The sequence below is a fragment of the Lacerta agilis genome, chromosome 4 (assembly GCF_009819535.1).
Source record: "Lacerta agilis isolate rLacAgi1 chromosome 4, rLacAgi1.pri, whole genome shotgun sequence".
NCBI lineage: Eukaryota > Metazoa > Chordata > Lepidosauria > Squamata > Lacertidae > Lacerta > Lacerta agilis.
The window spans coordinates 65674396-65690087 of NC_046315.1; the positions used below are offsets into that span (position 1 = coordinate 65674396).

Here is a 15692-nt window from a genome sequence, read left to right on the forward strand (position 1 = left end):
TAAATGAGGAATAGCAGTAATTAATCTTTCCTGCCCAAATTCCTTTTATTGATATCTTAATCTTTGTCTGTTGCTACCTTACTAAATTTCATTCTGCACAATTTGTAACGTTAAGGCTGCAATCCTAGACTAATGTACAGTGGTAACTTGAGTTACAAATGCCTCAGGTTACAAACGCTTCAGGTTACAAACTCCGCTAACCTGGAAGAGTTACCTCGAGTTGAGAACTTTGCCCCAGGATGAGAATGGAAATCGTGTGCTGGCAGCGCAGTGGCAGCAAGAGGCCCCATTAGTGAAAGCATGCCTCTAGTTAAGAACAGTTTCAGGTTCAGAATGGACCTCTGGAACGAATTAAGTTTGTAACTAGAGGTACCACTGTATATGGGAGTAAGGCCCATGTAACTGAATAGGACACAGAAGTAAGTAGATAAGTATAGGATGTCTCTTGTTTAGGTTTGCTGAATCAGCTCATAAGTGAATCACGATGCATATCTTTCATATCTTTCATACCACACCTGACATTTTAAGTGTCACAACGTTGATTAATACCAAAGACAAGTGCAACTATTTTGAACCTGCATGCCAGATATTCATTAAAGTTTCAGTGGAATGTGACTTAAAACATACAAAACACGCACACAAATATTGTTCATGCTTATGTGTTTGTGGCATTTGCTTGAAGATGTTTATGGATTTACACATATGTGTTGCATTTAACAGTAAAAACATAGGATGCTTTTTGCTTTCATTGAAAAGCTCTTTATAGTTGGAAGTTCATGACAGATTTCAGCATTGTTTTGCTTTCTGAATATTCTACACTGCAAATGTTCTGGTATATGGTGACATGGAAATCCATGAAGTCCTTTTGAAATTTATTTCATCACTGGTCCAGCTCTTCAGGGTTCCAGACAGGAGTCTGTAGGCTTACCCTTACCTTGTAGATACTGGGGATTGAACTTGGGAACTTTTGCATGCAAAGTGGATACAATGGTACCTCGGGTTAATTCGTTCCAGAGGTCTGTTCTTAACCTGAAACGGTTCTTAACCTGACGCGTGCTTTCGCTAATGGGGCCTCTTGCTGACCTTGCGCTGCTGGCGAGCGATTTTCGTTCTTATCCTGGGGCAAATTTCTTAACCTGGAGCAAATACTTCCTGGTTAGTGGAGTTTGTAACCCTAAGCGTCTGTAACCTGAAGCGTCTGTAATCCAAGGTACCACTGTGCTATATCATTAAGCTATGCCCATTCCCTAAATTCTAAATTATTATTGCTTGTTCTGATATCCTTGGCTCTGTTAATAAGTAACATGCCTCACATTTTCAGAATACTCATTTACATGTATAATAAATTAGAAATGAAAAGGAATCATTCAGTTACCATATTGGCCTGAATATAGGCCTCACTTTCCCCCCAAATTCTGACAGTGAAAAGTTAAAGTGTGGGTTATATTTGTGGCCTTACGGTATGCAGCCAGGAGCATGGCAAAGCGGTGCCTACCCTGTGTGTAGTCCCCCGCCCTCACCCCCAAGGCCAGGAAGGGAGAGAGTGAGGAAGGGGAAAGGACGCCAGCAACGCAGCGCGAACCCCCCCCCCCAAATGCCCAGTATGTAGCCAGGAGCAGCGAGGAATGGAGTGGCTTATATTCAGGTATTTCCCCCCCCCCCTTTTTCTCTCCCCCCTCCTCCAATTTTAAAGGTGCAGCTTATATTTGAGCCAATACGGTACTTGTTCCTCAACTTGAATAAATGAAGACATGCTACTTGCCATGTACATTAGAAGTGGTACATTGCTTGGTGGGAATTGCAGTGTTAGAGGTTCAATAAAGAGCCCTCCACAGGCTTCGTATATGTCACTGGTTAAGCCAGATAGCTGACCTCTTGCAACCAATAATGTTAAAACAAGTTTAGAACGCCCTTCTACAACAATTATGGAATGTGCATGGTGTCTGTGGGTGTTTAATACAGCGTAAGTTAAATGTTTAGTTATGGGATAAAGGACTGAGTGGCATTCTCAGTGAACTGTTGATTATCCATATGCCCCTTCATTCTTTTCCACTTGATTTCCTGCAGGGTGACTTCACTTGGAACAGCATGTCAGGGCGCAGTGTTCGGCTGAAGTCTGTTCCTGTTCAAAGTCTTTCGGAATTGGAGCGTGCCCGGTTACAGGAAGTGGCCTTTTATCAGTTGCAGCAGGACTGTGACCTAGGATGTCAGATAACGATTCCCAAAGGTGAGATGTGATCCCAAAGTCTCCTGAGGACAGTGCTGAAATGGTCGGCCCTGTCTGGTACATCGCAGACTGTTATTTCCATTTGAAGTATATAATAAGGGGGGGGGGAAATATTTCATTCTATGAAATTAGTTTTTGGCTGCTGTTTTTAAGTGGTTGAATGCGGTCTCAGTATATTCTACATTGATGCTCTCTTCAGGGATTGTATTCCCCAAACAGTTAAAATACCAATATTGTTGATAACACAATCACATATTTTGCTATTGACCACGTGAGGGAAACTAGTTACTCACTGATGGCCCTGATTTTAGAATTACCCAAAGGGTCTATGCTACTCCTGAGCAGCCCTTAAAATTGCTATATGAACTGGTGAATTAAAAATATTTGTTGTTTTTAGATATTTAGGTCTGACTTACTAGGGAGGATAATAAAAAACAAACTCAATTTCAAGGGCTTCTTATATGCAAAATATTTATGAAGAAGAAAAATTACAATTGCTTTCTTTAGGCTGTGCCTGGGTCAATGCTGGTACTTAGCATAGTGATCTTTTTATCCTTTTTTTAATAACCAAGGAAGCTGAGGAGCCTGGGAACCCACAAACAGGATTTTACTAATGATAATAATGGGGTAGCTATTATTTACGTTATTTGCCCGTGGACCCATTGAAAGCAACTGGCTAACCACTATAGATAGGATGGTGGAGTCACTAGACTATCTGTCTGATCCAACAGGGCTCTGCTTATGTTTACATGCCTATCTATGCATATTGTTCATACTGAACTTGGGAGGGGAAAAATTGAGTGGACTGCTTATCTCTCATCTATGCTGTGGACTGCAGCATTGTTCAAGCATTAGGCTTTTTAACTGGGAAAGGCCAGAACAATTCAGATGCAAGAGAACATAATGCGATTAAGTTTTATTTGGGAAAATGTAGCATCTACTAATGTTGCTTTAAGGATCTTCTAAAGGTCAGAGAATAGCTGTGTTATGAGTCAGAACCATTTATATGCCTCATTATGGATTTCAATAGTTTCTATGGTCTTCTTCTACTTTAAAGTTGCCATGCCCAAAGTAAACTAATTTAAGAAATTGCCACTTTGGAGATTTGGATGGATCATTTTACTGCTTGCCATAACCTGCAAGCAAACTGGAAATATGTAAAAATCCTCACAATAACAAGGGGCACTTAGTTTAATCCTTCCTTTTCATTCTGGCTTCTGGGCCTTGTTATAAAATATTGAAGTTATCAATGCCTTTTCTTTCTTTTCTTTTACTGTAGTTGACTAGCCAGTTGACTAATTTTGATTGACTGGCTTGTGCTGAACTTTTCATAGATAAAAAGCATAGTCTTGGAGTAAATTGTGTCCAAATGGAGCAAGAAACAATTTAACATTCAGAACCTTTATTATGCTGTGTTTGGTTTTGTGCCCAGCATGTTACTGCTCAGCTATGGAAAAAATGGCAATGTGCTTTCTGCCTTGTGTTTATTTTGGCAGGGGGCGGGGTTGGGATTTTGGACCTCTGTTTATAGTGCTCTTTGTTGTGTTTAATTACCTATTCGTCATCTTCATTCAGTGTGACTACGGTTTTTACATCTTTTTTTGTCGTTACTTGCCTTTGGTCCCTTGTATTTAGCCATTCATGTTAATGTATCTGCATTTTTGAACAAAAGTGGAAAGGATCAAAGTAAATGTACATGGATTATGTTTCCAAATTTTAGCACCAATTAGCATATGGTGCCTCAGTTCCCAAATATACAAGGCATAATAGACATGTACACTATATGGCAGGAATACATAGATGTACACATTTTTTTTCTACACAGATGTAAACCAAGATAGGGAGTAGATAGAATATCTGAATCGGCCCTCAAACATTATTAGATAAACAAAGGGTTCTGAGGGCAACTTGCTTTCTTGTGGAAGAATGTATTCAAACAATCAGTGTGATGGCTACTTTAAATATAACTCTCACAAAGAGCTTTTTGCACAACTTCTTCAATTCACACTTTTCTGCTGCAGCCCTACAAATGGCAATGCTTGACACTGAAATTGTAAAGATTGCAAGGAAGGGTGGTACAATAGGCAGCAGCATTTGTGTGAGAAGGTCCGAGATTGCTTCTAAAGGTAGAACTTAAGTTCTAAAATATGCAGTGAGCTAAAATAAATAATAACAGCTGGCCCTTTTTTCAAGTTTGTTTCCCCCTTTTGAGTCTTTTATTTGTTGCTGTGGCTCCCTCCTGCTCCTATGTGTACATGTATGTGTTTTGCAGTGACATTGGTAGTTTTCACAGGCTGTACATGATTGTTCCCATAAGAGCGATCTCTGCATTCTCTTAAATCCGCCACATGTGGTTCCTAGTCATTTGAATCTTCTTCCCACAGTCAAATGGAGAAAGCTTTTATTTGTTTTTCTTCCATAGTAATGAACACTGCCTATCTGGTATCTTGGAGTGAATTAGAATGAGAAACAAAGCAGTTTCACCTCCCAGAACTTAATCCTCTTAAGTTCTCTCTTGGTTTGCAAAAGTGACCATGCATCAAAGAAGCTAAATAAATGGCTATCTAAAGGGCTCCTTTGCTGTTTGGAACTAATTGACAGCCCACAACAATGCAAACATGAGTCATTGCCTCATAAGTGAGATAAAATGGAAGATGTCCCTTTTATGATGGTACTTGATATGCTGTTGCACATACGTGCATCATCTGCAAGTTAAGAGAATATACTTATGGCTTCATACCCATTTGAAATGTATGCAAATGTAATTGGTGGATTTAATCATATGATTTAGTCAGTGAGTTGACTAAGATTTATTTAATCTGGTTGTAGCCCTGCAAATACACAGTCATTACAGATAAAAACAAGAACCGGTAAAAACAAAGAAAAATCAATCATTAAAATACAATTGAACATTGATAGAACTATTTACATATATAAAATCTGTTTAAACCATACGTAAGTGTTTGTATGTGCTTCAGTGTGGGACTGATATAATAAATTGTGAACAACAACCCCCAGATTCCATCCATAAATTCAAATATGAGACTATTCAAATGAAACTCTTCTGAGGCTTATAAGCATTATAAATGTTAATAAGAGTATTGGATGTAGGAGATTTAGGAGGGATTTGTTTTTGCTGCTTCCTTATTTTTACTCCCACCCCCAAAGTATATCTTCCTTATTTGATGTTAAATACTTTCATCTGGTTATGATTTATTTGTAAGCAAAACATCCTTCACATTTTGTAGAATGGAATCCATAAACCTTTGTAACCTTCCTATAGAATAGTTTTGTTTGGAAAGATTAAGAAATACGCAAACCAGAGAGAACTTCGGCCTTGAGAACTTTAAAGAAAACAAAAGCAGCAGCAAATAATGAATTTGCAGCAGGATATATGAAGGAAAACTCACTATCTTCTGACCACCTATCTTGTTTCGACTTTAAGTTTCAATTTGTTCACTCTTATCTGGCCCATTGTTGATATTGGATATTGATACCCCTTTGATCTTGATATTCCACTCACCCCAGATAGGCCTGGTGTGAAGATGGCTACCATGCACTAAAAAAAAACCTGTCCAAGAATAGAGTATTGGAGAGTCACTGGAAAATACCCAACATGGTTTCTTTCGTGAGGGCTTTTAAAACTCAGTCAACCATCTCTTTTAGATACCGGGAAATATTTAGAGCAGAACTCTAAAACTCTGTAGCTCTGCAGAATATAATATGCTCAAAATATTATGCCCTAAATAAGCAATGTATGATATAAAAGTAACATCAAGAAAATATTTAATAAAAATATTTTTTAAAAAAAGTAACATCACTTTTTGAAAAGTGTAGCCATTATGGGAATGTTTTTATCCAAATGTTGAATCTGGAACTTAATACAGGCCTAAAACTATGATCTAACTATTCTGAATGAACATAGGATGAGCCTGCAAGATCAGGCCAATGGCCCATCTTGTCCCGCATCCTGTTCTCACAGTGGCCAACTACCGTATTTTTCGCTCCATAGAACGCACCGGACCATAGGGCGCACCTCATTTTTAGAGGAGGAAACAAGGGGAAAAAATATTTTTCTGGTTTTCCTCCTCTAAAAGCCCTTTTTGTGGTTTTTTTTTTTTTTTTGGAGGCTCAGCTAAAAGTTTTGCAGCTTTTTTGCAAAGGGAAAAGCCCTGGCTTTTTTTAGGATCAGCTAAAAGTTTTGCAGCTGTTTTTGCAAAGGCAAAAGGCTTTTTTTTAGGATCAGCTAAAAGTTTTGCAGCTTTTTTTGAAAAGGGAAAAGCCCTGGGTTTTTTTTCCCGAGGATCAGCTAAAGGTTTTGCAGCTTTTTTTGCAAAGGGGGAAAAGCAAAGAGAAAAAGGCCCATTTTTATGGGGTTCAACTCACATTTCTGAAAAATCTTAAGGAAAGGGAGCCATTTCTACAGTTTCCAGACAGATAATCTAATCAGCCAGTCACATGTCCTGGGGAAACAAACAACCTCCCTCTGCAGCACATTCAACAAAGGAGGGCGGGGCTGAAAGGGAGCCGGGACTCTTATCTCTCTCCCGATCTCTTGCTGATTAGCTGCTGAGCGGGGTACTTTCAACACCCCCTTTTCTCTTTGTAAAATAAAAAGTACGATCCTCTTTTGGCCCCTGGGCAATTTAGCTCCAGGGACCACCATTCGCTCCATAAGACGCACAGGTATTTCCCCTTACTTTTTAGGAGGAAAAAAGTGCGTCTTTTGGAGCAAAAAATACGGTAGATGCCTGTGGGAAACCACAGAGCAGAACATGAGTACAAGAACACTCTTACCTCCCGTGGTTTCCAGTAGCTGGTATTCTGAAGCATTGCTTCCTTCAACTGTGGATATAGAGCCGGGGGCGGGGGGCCCCAGGCAGCGTCCCTGCTGGGGGTGACACATCGGGGGCGGCCACGCCTCCTGGGCTTTTTTTTTACTTTAAAATTATTATTTTTAGAGAAAAAAAAATCTTTTTAGGCTATTTTCGGCACTGCCGAGGTGGAGCCACAGGGGCGGCCAGCGAGGGGGGTGTCACCCCCCCTCGCTGGCCGCCCCTGCATCTCCGCCCTGGCAGCGCCGAAAATAGCCCCCCCCTCCAGCGGCGGAGCTCGGCGTGGAGGGAAGGGGCGGGCCAGCGAGGTGGGGTGCCACCCCCTCCTCGCTGGCCCGGCCCTCTCCCTGCCCCGACTTGCGCTCCGCCAAGGGAGCCCGGGCGGTGGATTCGGGAGTCTTTGCAGCCCGCAAAGACTCCCGAATCCGCCGCCCAGCACCCCTTCGTGCAGCAGCTGCTCACGCAGGCACGAGCAGCCGTGGCACGAAGTGGTGCCGCCGGCGGGCAGCGGCTTCGGGAATCTCCCGAATCCGCCGCCCGGCACCCCTGGAGGCAGGGCATCGTGTGTGTCATGACGTCATGACGCACGCACCACGATGCCCCACCCCACAGGGGTTCCTCTTGGCTTCCCGCCCCGGCAGCCAAGGGGCTAAGAACGCCCCTGATAGAGCACTGCCATCATGGCTAGTAGCCATTGATCACTCGCTCCTCCATGAATTTCTCTAATCTTCTTTTAAAGCCATACAAGTTGGTGGCTTTCACTGCCTCCTGGGGGAGGAGTTCCATAGTTTGACTATGCACCATGTGAAGAAGTATTCTCTTTGATCTGACATGAATCTTCCAACAACGTCCACGAAATCCAGTGTTATGAGAGAGGGAGAAAAACTTTCTCTGTTTACTTTCTCCACGCAATGCATAAGTTTATAAACTCCTTACTTGCCTTTTCTCTAAACTAAAATTTCCCAAACGCTGCAACTGTTCTTCATAGGGGAATCGCTCCATCCCTTTGATCATTTTGGTGGCCCTTTTCTGAACCTGTTTCAATTCTACAATATTGTTTTTGAGGTTAGGTTACCAGAACTATACACAGTTTTCCAAATGCTATTGCACCATAGGCCGGCATTATGATATTGGCAGTTTTATTTTTATTTTTTTCCAGAGTTTCTATGCTTACACTAATAAGTAGGTAGAGAGATTAGAAAAAACATGTTGCTTTAATACTGCAGTTGTATTTCTTGGTACTGTATATAATTTCCTAAAGAAAGTTAGGAGCAGAAGAATAACTTACCTTTTGACTGAGCAGTGGGGAATTTATGAATTTCTTGCGCAACCAAGGTTCGTGTTAGTTCACTTGAAAAAAACACTCTTTAACTGGGAAAACTCAATGGAATTTATTGGCTGAAGCTCTTGGAATTTCCTGTTGTCTTTTGTCTGTTTATACATTACAATTGGGACTGATTCTGAAGATGTTACAAGAAATATTCTGTCAGTGTGCCGTGCAATGGCTGTTGCAGCTCTTCAGACTTATATTAAGCAGTTCATAATCCTGTTGTTTAATTTTATTTTTAAGAGAATAATTCTGGTTTTTGAGGTTGGTAAAGAATACTTTAGACATTGTTTCCTAATGTCTGAAACTAGAACAAAACTGTACATAATTACACATTTATTCACTTTTAAAATCTCATAATTATTTGCACATCAACCATAATTATTCTGAATATTTGGCTTCGGTCCAGTATGCAGGATATGCCATGCTGTGAAACCATATGCAGTGACCTTGCATCCTAAAGCATGCAAGAGTGCCTACATTTTTGAAATGCACCACACCTTCAGCCATTATCTTTTTAAAAAATTTTGCAGATGGTGATTATATATTAACACAAATTAATGATTAATTCTATAACCCTGTCCATAGTAGGTTCGCCAAATAGCTCATAGTGGCAAACATACCACTTGGCTATAGAATGGATCCCACAGCCCTCCACTCCCATTTCCATGCACTTGATTCCAATGCTTAGATTTTATTTTAGTTTTGGAGAGCAACAGCAATAAATCATTTGTTATCAGGCACCTTCATTTCAACATATCTAAGTACAAAAAAAGTGTTAAGAAAACTGCAAAAAAGATTTGGTCCCTGTCAAATATTTTCGAGACTTTACCTCTGATTTAATTTAAGCCATATTTCTCATTAATTGCTTCCTCTCATTATAAAATAATGGGATTGGGATTAGGGGTTGGAAGGTAGAGAAAGGCACACTAAAATGGGCCAGTGTTCTGCAGCAAAGCTGTAGGGCTCTAGCAGCATGGCTTTGTGCCAAAGATCTGTGATTCAATCCCAGAGCCTGGAGTTGGGGAAAACACAGAAGGTTATGGCCTGTCAATAGTTTGCTTGTTTTGATATTTTTATGGCATAGAAAAAGAGTTAAATTGGCATAGAATAGCAGGTCTTTTTCTTGACGTAGCCACTTTTTACATTTAGGACTTGTCAGACTAGGTTGTGTACATTCAGACATTCTTCTCTCATACTTGCTTGATAGCACTGTGTTGAAGATTTCTTCCATATTTTTTTCACCCATTTTGCATCAGTTAATTGTTAAATGCAATTTCTTTTCTCGTCATTAAAGGGGAGAGAAAATTCTCATAGGATGTGTGCAGGGTTTAGCTATGCTTACCTTGTGTTTATGGTGGTTGAGAGGTGCTTGTGAATTACAATTCTGTCATTCTATAAATCCTCTAGGGTCCTTGGTTGGGAAATTAAAAGAACAGAAAGAAAAATTGAAAAAGAAAGAGAAAATCCATTCAGAATTACCTGGTAGTTCATTCATATTTCCCTTAATTTTCATTTATAAAATCTGAAATAAATACAGAGCGTGGCTCTCTTCTTTTTATTTACCTTTAATATTTCCCCAATGCATAAAATATTATTCTAGGCAGAGAGGCTTTACCACTGTTCTGTAGTTCCCATGTGCACATCAGACTGTTTTATGCAATGTGGTTCTTTTGCCATCACCAAAGTTTCCCCTTGGGAACTCTTTAAGTATGTTCAATACAGAGCCAGAGAGAAAGAGCCCCGTGCTACACGCCCTATCATGAGTTATGATCTCCTTGTGTGGGGTTTATGTTCATGTGTGATGTGCTGAGTTAGACTTGTGCTCAGGTTGGGTGGTGGTTTCAGTAAAATTCCCTCCACCAAGTCCGGTGTTGGTGTAAAAGTTGCACCATCAATGGGGATGCATAGACTGTAGGTTTATAGCAGTCTTCCCTGACATGGTGCCACCCTTATGCCTTGGACCACATCTCCCATCAGCTCCAACCAACATGGGCTGATAGGTGTTGTAGTCCAAAATATATTGAGGGCACCATATCAAGAAGGCTGGAGTATAGGACCCCTGCTCTGTTTCAGCTCTGTTCTGCTGGAGTATACCGGTATTTACCAACAGAATAGTTCAGCTGCTAGAGAATTCAGCTGGTGCATTCAGTTGCCTTTCTGTCATATCAACAGTGTATATGATATTCTGCTCACTTAGCAGGGCTTCTGCTGAACCCTGTAACTTTTCAGCCAGCGTCCAAAGCTTTGATTATATTTTAATATTCAACAGAAATCCTTTTAATTGATTTGAAATAATAATTTCACGGGGTCACTAGTTGTTAAACCGAGAAAAAGAAACTTGTAATTTATTTAATAGACTCAGAGTTTTCTGTGTTCCAGTTTTCTTGCATATATTTTTTTCTAGTATAATGATGTTTTTGAGTTTTGGTTCAGAGATTAAGTATCTCTCTACTGGTTCTCCATAAGGATAATAATCTTTATTAGGAATGGAATTGCATAGTGGTTTTGGAAAGCAGCTGTATTAAAGAAGGTTTTGTGGATTTCATGTTAAATGTGTATGTTTAAATGCCTATATATGAATTTATGATGAAGGGGTAACAGCAATACTGAGTGAAGCATCAGTTTCAAACCCAATAAGCCTGTCCTTTTTGTGGTATAAGCCTGGTCTAAAAGTGTGTTGGGCCATTCCCTGTTCTAGATAACTTTTATCTGTATTTCAAATTGGCAAACAACAGAAGATACAGGGGAACTATGTTTGAAGAGTAACCATTTCCGTGAACAATAGAAGCATTCATTTTTCTATGTTGTATTACTATCAGAACGTGAAGCCGTGTAGAATATTTGTACAAATTTTCAATCAGATAAAACCCAGTCAGTGCAAATGGATCAAAGAGGAGGAATTACGTTTCAATTAAATGATAATATTTGCTTTCAACAAACATAACATTGATTTTGTTGGAGCCAGTAGAAACTCTTAAATTGAAGCAAACAGAAAAACATCAATTCTTTTCTGCATTTAAAAATATAGAATTGAAATATTGAGTGGCAGAAAGTAGATGGAATTTTAAAAGCAAACTTGAGGGCAACCAGTCCCAGCTGCCAAGCAACAGGAACGTTATGGTACCATAGTTTTTTTTTTTAATACTGAACTTCAGTAGCTTGCACCTAGTTAATATTTGATCAGTTAAAAGCATGCACATTCTTGATCATATTCCATGGTATGCTTTGGTGTATTAAGCCCTCTCCTTGTCTGATCAGAGAAGGAAAAGTTCACGAATTGCTATTTGTCCATGCCATTGGGGACAGAAGTACAGCTCTGGCAAACTTGGGATTCTCAACCCCCTGTCTGCCCCTCTGTTCGGAGTTGTGGTAGATGTCCTTGGACATCCTTAACTACTACACTACCGACTTCTATTTTTCTAGGCAGCACCTTTCCCTTAGCTTACCTCAGAGACTAGATTTCTTGTTCAAATGGGGGAGAATTAAACTGGAAGGGAGGAAGTTTGCAGTGGAAAGTGAGCATGTGAGAGGAGAAAGAGTTTGGCATAACCTTTTTTCTACCTTACTGGTTTTGGAGAAAAACATGAGCTTCAATCCCATTTGTGTCCATAGACTTGAAATCTCTCTGTGCTCAGGAAATGCACTTCCATTTATCAAATGCTGAGGTCAAACCAAAGCCATGATTCTTCCTACCATGCCCTGCTTTTGAACTTTCTGGGTTCACCATGGGTTGGGCTCATAATTTAAGGTTTGATGAACATCTGGCCTGACATCGCATGGCAACTCTTGTATTCTTCACCATCTGAGGTGTGTCGTTAATAAAACATTGGATATATTTGGTACTTGAAGTTCAGTTTGTTTCCTATGGATAGCATTTGATCATCTTGCTCCCACTTGCAGTCTTAAGTTGTACAACCCAGACCTAAAAACTGAAACAGTTAAATATTCTCATGATCTAAGTTAGTGTAGCTTTGTTACTGTCTTATACAATTGTATAAAATCGGAACAATAAGATTTACAGGATTAAATAATACAGTATACAGTACTATACAAAAAAAAAGCTGTAGGTCTACTACACTTTAGAAAGTTAGGTGACATGTTAAAACAGGCACCTAGTTTCAGTGACTGAATTGTGCTAATACATGTGTTGAAAGTAAAATACCGTTTTATGGCAGACAATTTACAAAAAACACTTCAGGAATTGAAAGCCCACCATTGACTTGCACTGATGCAAGAAGAAACTTGTCAACTGAGCTGCACAAGTCTTCCTTTACAATATCTTAAAGAACTGTGGAAACTTGTTATTAGGGGACAGTAGATGCTATAATAAACATGTTTACTTGAGAGCTAATGGTGACTTATTCCACGGGGATTAGGTTTGCTGCTTAAAGTTGTATGTGCTTAAACTACTTCTGACATATTATTTATTAATTTTGCAAACAGATACTTTACACATTTGAATATGTATTCACTCTTTCTCTGTCTCTATGTCTCCCCCCCACCCAGTCCATTTCACTTGTAGGACTGGAATAGTATGTTCATATTAACATGCACACACACATGTATGTTAAGGGAAATGTTAATTGAGCAGTTAATGTGCATAGCGATTAGTCATTATGCATATTCACCTTCCATTAAGAAGTAATTATGCGCATTTCCTAGTTAATAGACATAATCTTCAACAGGCCTTGGGAAATATGCATTTTTCAACCAAATTTTGCATGTTCTCCAGCCATTATGTATAATCTCCAAGAGGCCTTCAGGAATGTGTATCTTGACCACATTTTGTACATTCTCTGGACAATACACATATTTTCCAGTCAGTATATTCTATGTCTTGTTCAGAAGTTGTATTTTGTACTCCCTGGGCTGTTCCTGGCCCATTGCCTAATCTTAGGTGACCCACAACTTCCCTCCCACTGATCAGCCAAGCAGCATGAGGAAAGGGGGCTCCGGAGAAAGATCAACGTTTTTCTGCAGTCCAGTTCCTTTTTCACTACTCTCCGTTGTTCCCCAGTCAGCTGAGCAGCACAAGGCACATTGCAGGGAGAGGAAAGTTTTAATCTTTCACACCGCTTCCCACAATTCTGATGGAAATTCCCCTACTCTCCCATGTTGCTGTTAAGCTTAGAAAAAAGCATAATAGCAGCATGGGGCCAGTCATCATGGGAATCACAGAGGAGGCGAGATTTAACCAGCTGAGGAAGGGTTTAACTGTATTCCTGCATTGCAGGGGGGTGGACTTACCGGTAGATGGCCATTGGGGTACCTCCCAACTCTACAATTCTCTGTTTCTGTGGTTTCCCAGCAGGGGAAAGAGGGCTGGTGGGAGAGAAAGGGTGTGAAGTACCTTGGATCCTTCCCACTGCAGCCCTGCTGATCCATTAAACCATGATGTTTTACCAGCCAGGGTTTGGAATATACATATATGTTGTGTTAATGATCTGCCAACATCCAGTCCTCAAGGCTTGAAAAGGCTACAACAATGAGAGCAGGATTTTCTTGGAGTATCTTTCAGGGGCATGATTGGGCATGGGCCTCCCCAACCCTGTAATCATGTTGGGTTTGGCCAATTGAGCTACGTGCAGGTAGGAGGGAGATTTGTAGTGCAGTATGGCAACATGTGACGCTGCTTTGATCTGAGTATAAAAAGGAAGGCCATGCTCTTGAGGGTTGTTGCAAAGCTCTCCCAGGTGCTTCTTCAGAAAGTAGTGAGGGACTCTGTGGAAAACTCGAGGAGCTAGTGGAGTAGACACATTGGTTGTCTACCCCCCAACATCAATGAAAATTTTGGTGAAAGATACCATTCTTACCATGAACTTTAGCAATGAGTGCTTTAAATATTTGGTTCCTGATAAATTGCTTTCATGTGTTTGCCTTTTGAAATGCCTTGTAAAGATTTCATTGCTGTGAACATATAATAAGCATAACCTTTAGATGGATTAAAGATCCGGGCTAGATGTATTTCAGCAGGCATGTTAACATAGTTTTCTATTTTCAGGATTAATTTCAATTTTTCTTATTAAAAAAACATTTTATGTACAGCACTTAGAAATTCTGAGTATTAAGTGGCATATAAATATTTGAAATAAAAAAGACATTCACTTGATTGACCGAATCTTCAGGTACATGGGTACACACACATACACACAGTTTCTCAAAAGATGTAGCAAAATAGCACTCCACACATATATTTTCCTAGGCAAATATTCATTCTTCTTTAAGAACTGTAATATATTAACTCTTCTAGAAGTAAGTATCCATGTCCTTTGGTATTATAATCAGGTGAAGGGTTTGTAGGCAAGACCTCATTTGGATAGGGTTTTTTAATAAAAGAAAATCTATATGCTCTTGTCGTGGGGGACTAGTTATTGTTCAATATCAGTTCTGCTGCATTCTTTCATCTTAGTACTTTTTTCTCCCCTTAAAATATAACAAATGTTTTTATTTGTAGATGGACAAAAGAGGAAGAAATCATTACGAAAGAAACTGGATTCCCTTGGAAAGGAAAAAAACAAAGATAAAGGTACAGTAAAACGTATGTATTGAATACTTGGTGCTTTACAAAAACTCAGTCATGGTTAAAATAATTTTTTTGTAAAACATATTTATTTACTTGTTTTCGGGTGGACAGTTTTTCTTTAAAGATACCCTCCCTTTAAGGAGATGCATTATATTTTTTTAAAAAAAACCTATGACATAAATATTCTATTTACAGAGAAACTTGAATGTCATTAACATGGCTGTTGCTCCTGTGCTTTTGATGTGATTCATAGGCAGAGCAGTCCAAACCCCCTTGTGTGTCAGTTGAATGTCTTTAAGGTTTAATGTTTTATTATGTTTTTATATATGTTGGAAGCTGCCTAGAGTGGCTGGGAAAACCCAGTCAGATGGATGTGGTACAAATAAATTACTACTACTACTACTACTACTACTACTAGGCAGGAGCTAGAATGAGCAGAAGTATTGTTCTGCCCAGCCTCTGACTAGGTGTGACCTGTGGAGTGATACCATTATCACTCCGGCATAGACTTTTACCTTCTCCCAGCCAAATAGGTGGCTGGAAGTGTTGGTAGTGGAATCCCTGCCAGCAGAAAGCACCAAAACAAAGCATACTGAGGGTCAGGAAGGGCTGAGTTGATCTGGGTTCCAGTGGATCCCATTTGGCCTGTGCTAGACCTCTTGCTCCCCTCCCAGTAGAGACCGGGGTTAGGATTACCCCCCTAAAGCAAGCAAGCGACTACAGAATGACTTAAAGGCATTTAAGCCATAAGGTTGTATCAAACCAGCAATGTCCCGT

At 39.8% G+C, this 15692-nt stretch overlaps 1 protein-coding gene across 2 annotated transcripts in view; it reads left to right on the plus strand.

The window, feature by feature from the left end:
• ARHGAP6 (Rho GTPase activating protein 6) overlaps window positions 1-15692 on the plus strand; it is a 186780-nt gene that overhangs the window by 142556 nt on the left and 28532 nt on the right. Inside the window, exons 2-3 of one of the 2 annotated variants that reach the window (XM_033147415.1) lie at window positions 2068-2227; window positions 14847-14918. In XM_033147415.1, the coding sequence (XP_033003306.1) occupies window positions 2068-2227; window positions 14847-14918 (232 nt within the window). Of the gene's footprint in view, window positions 1-2067; window positions 2228-14846; window positions 14931-15692 lie in introns of both variants that reach the window. The other variant, XM_033147416.1, reaches the window with a different exon arrangement.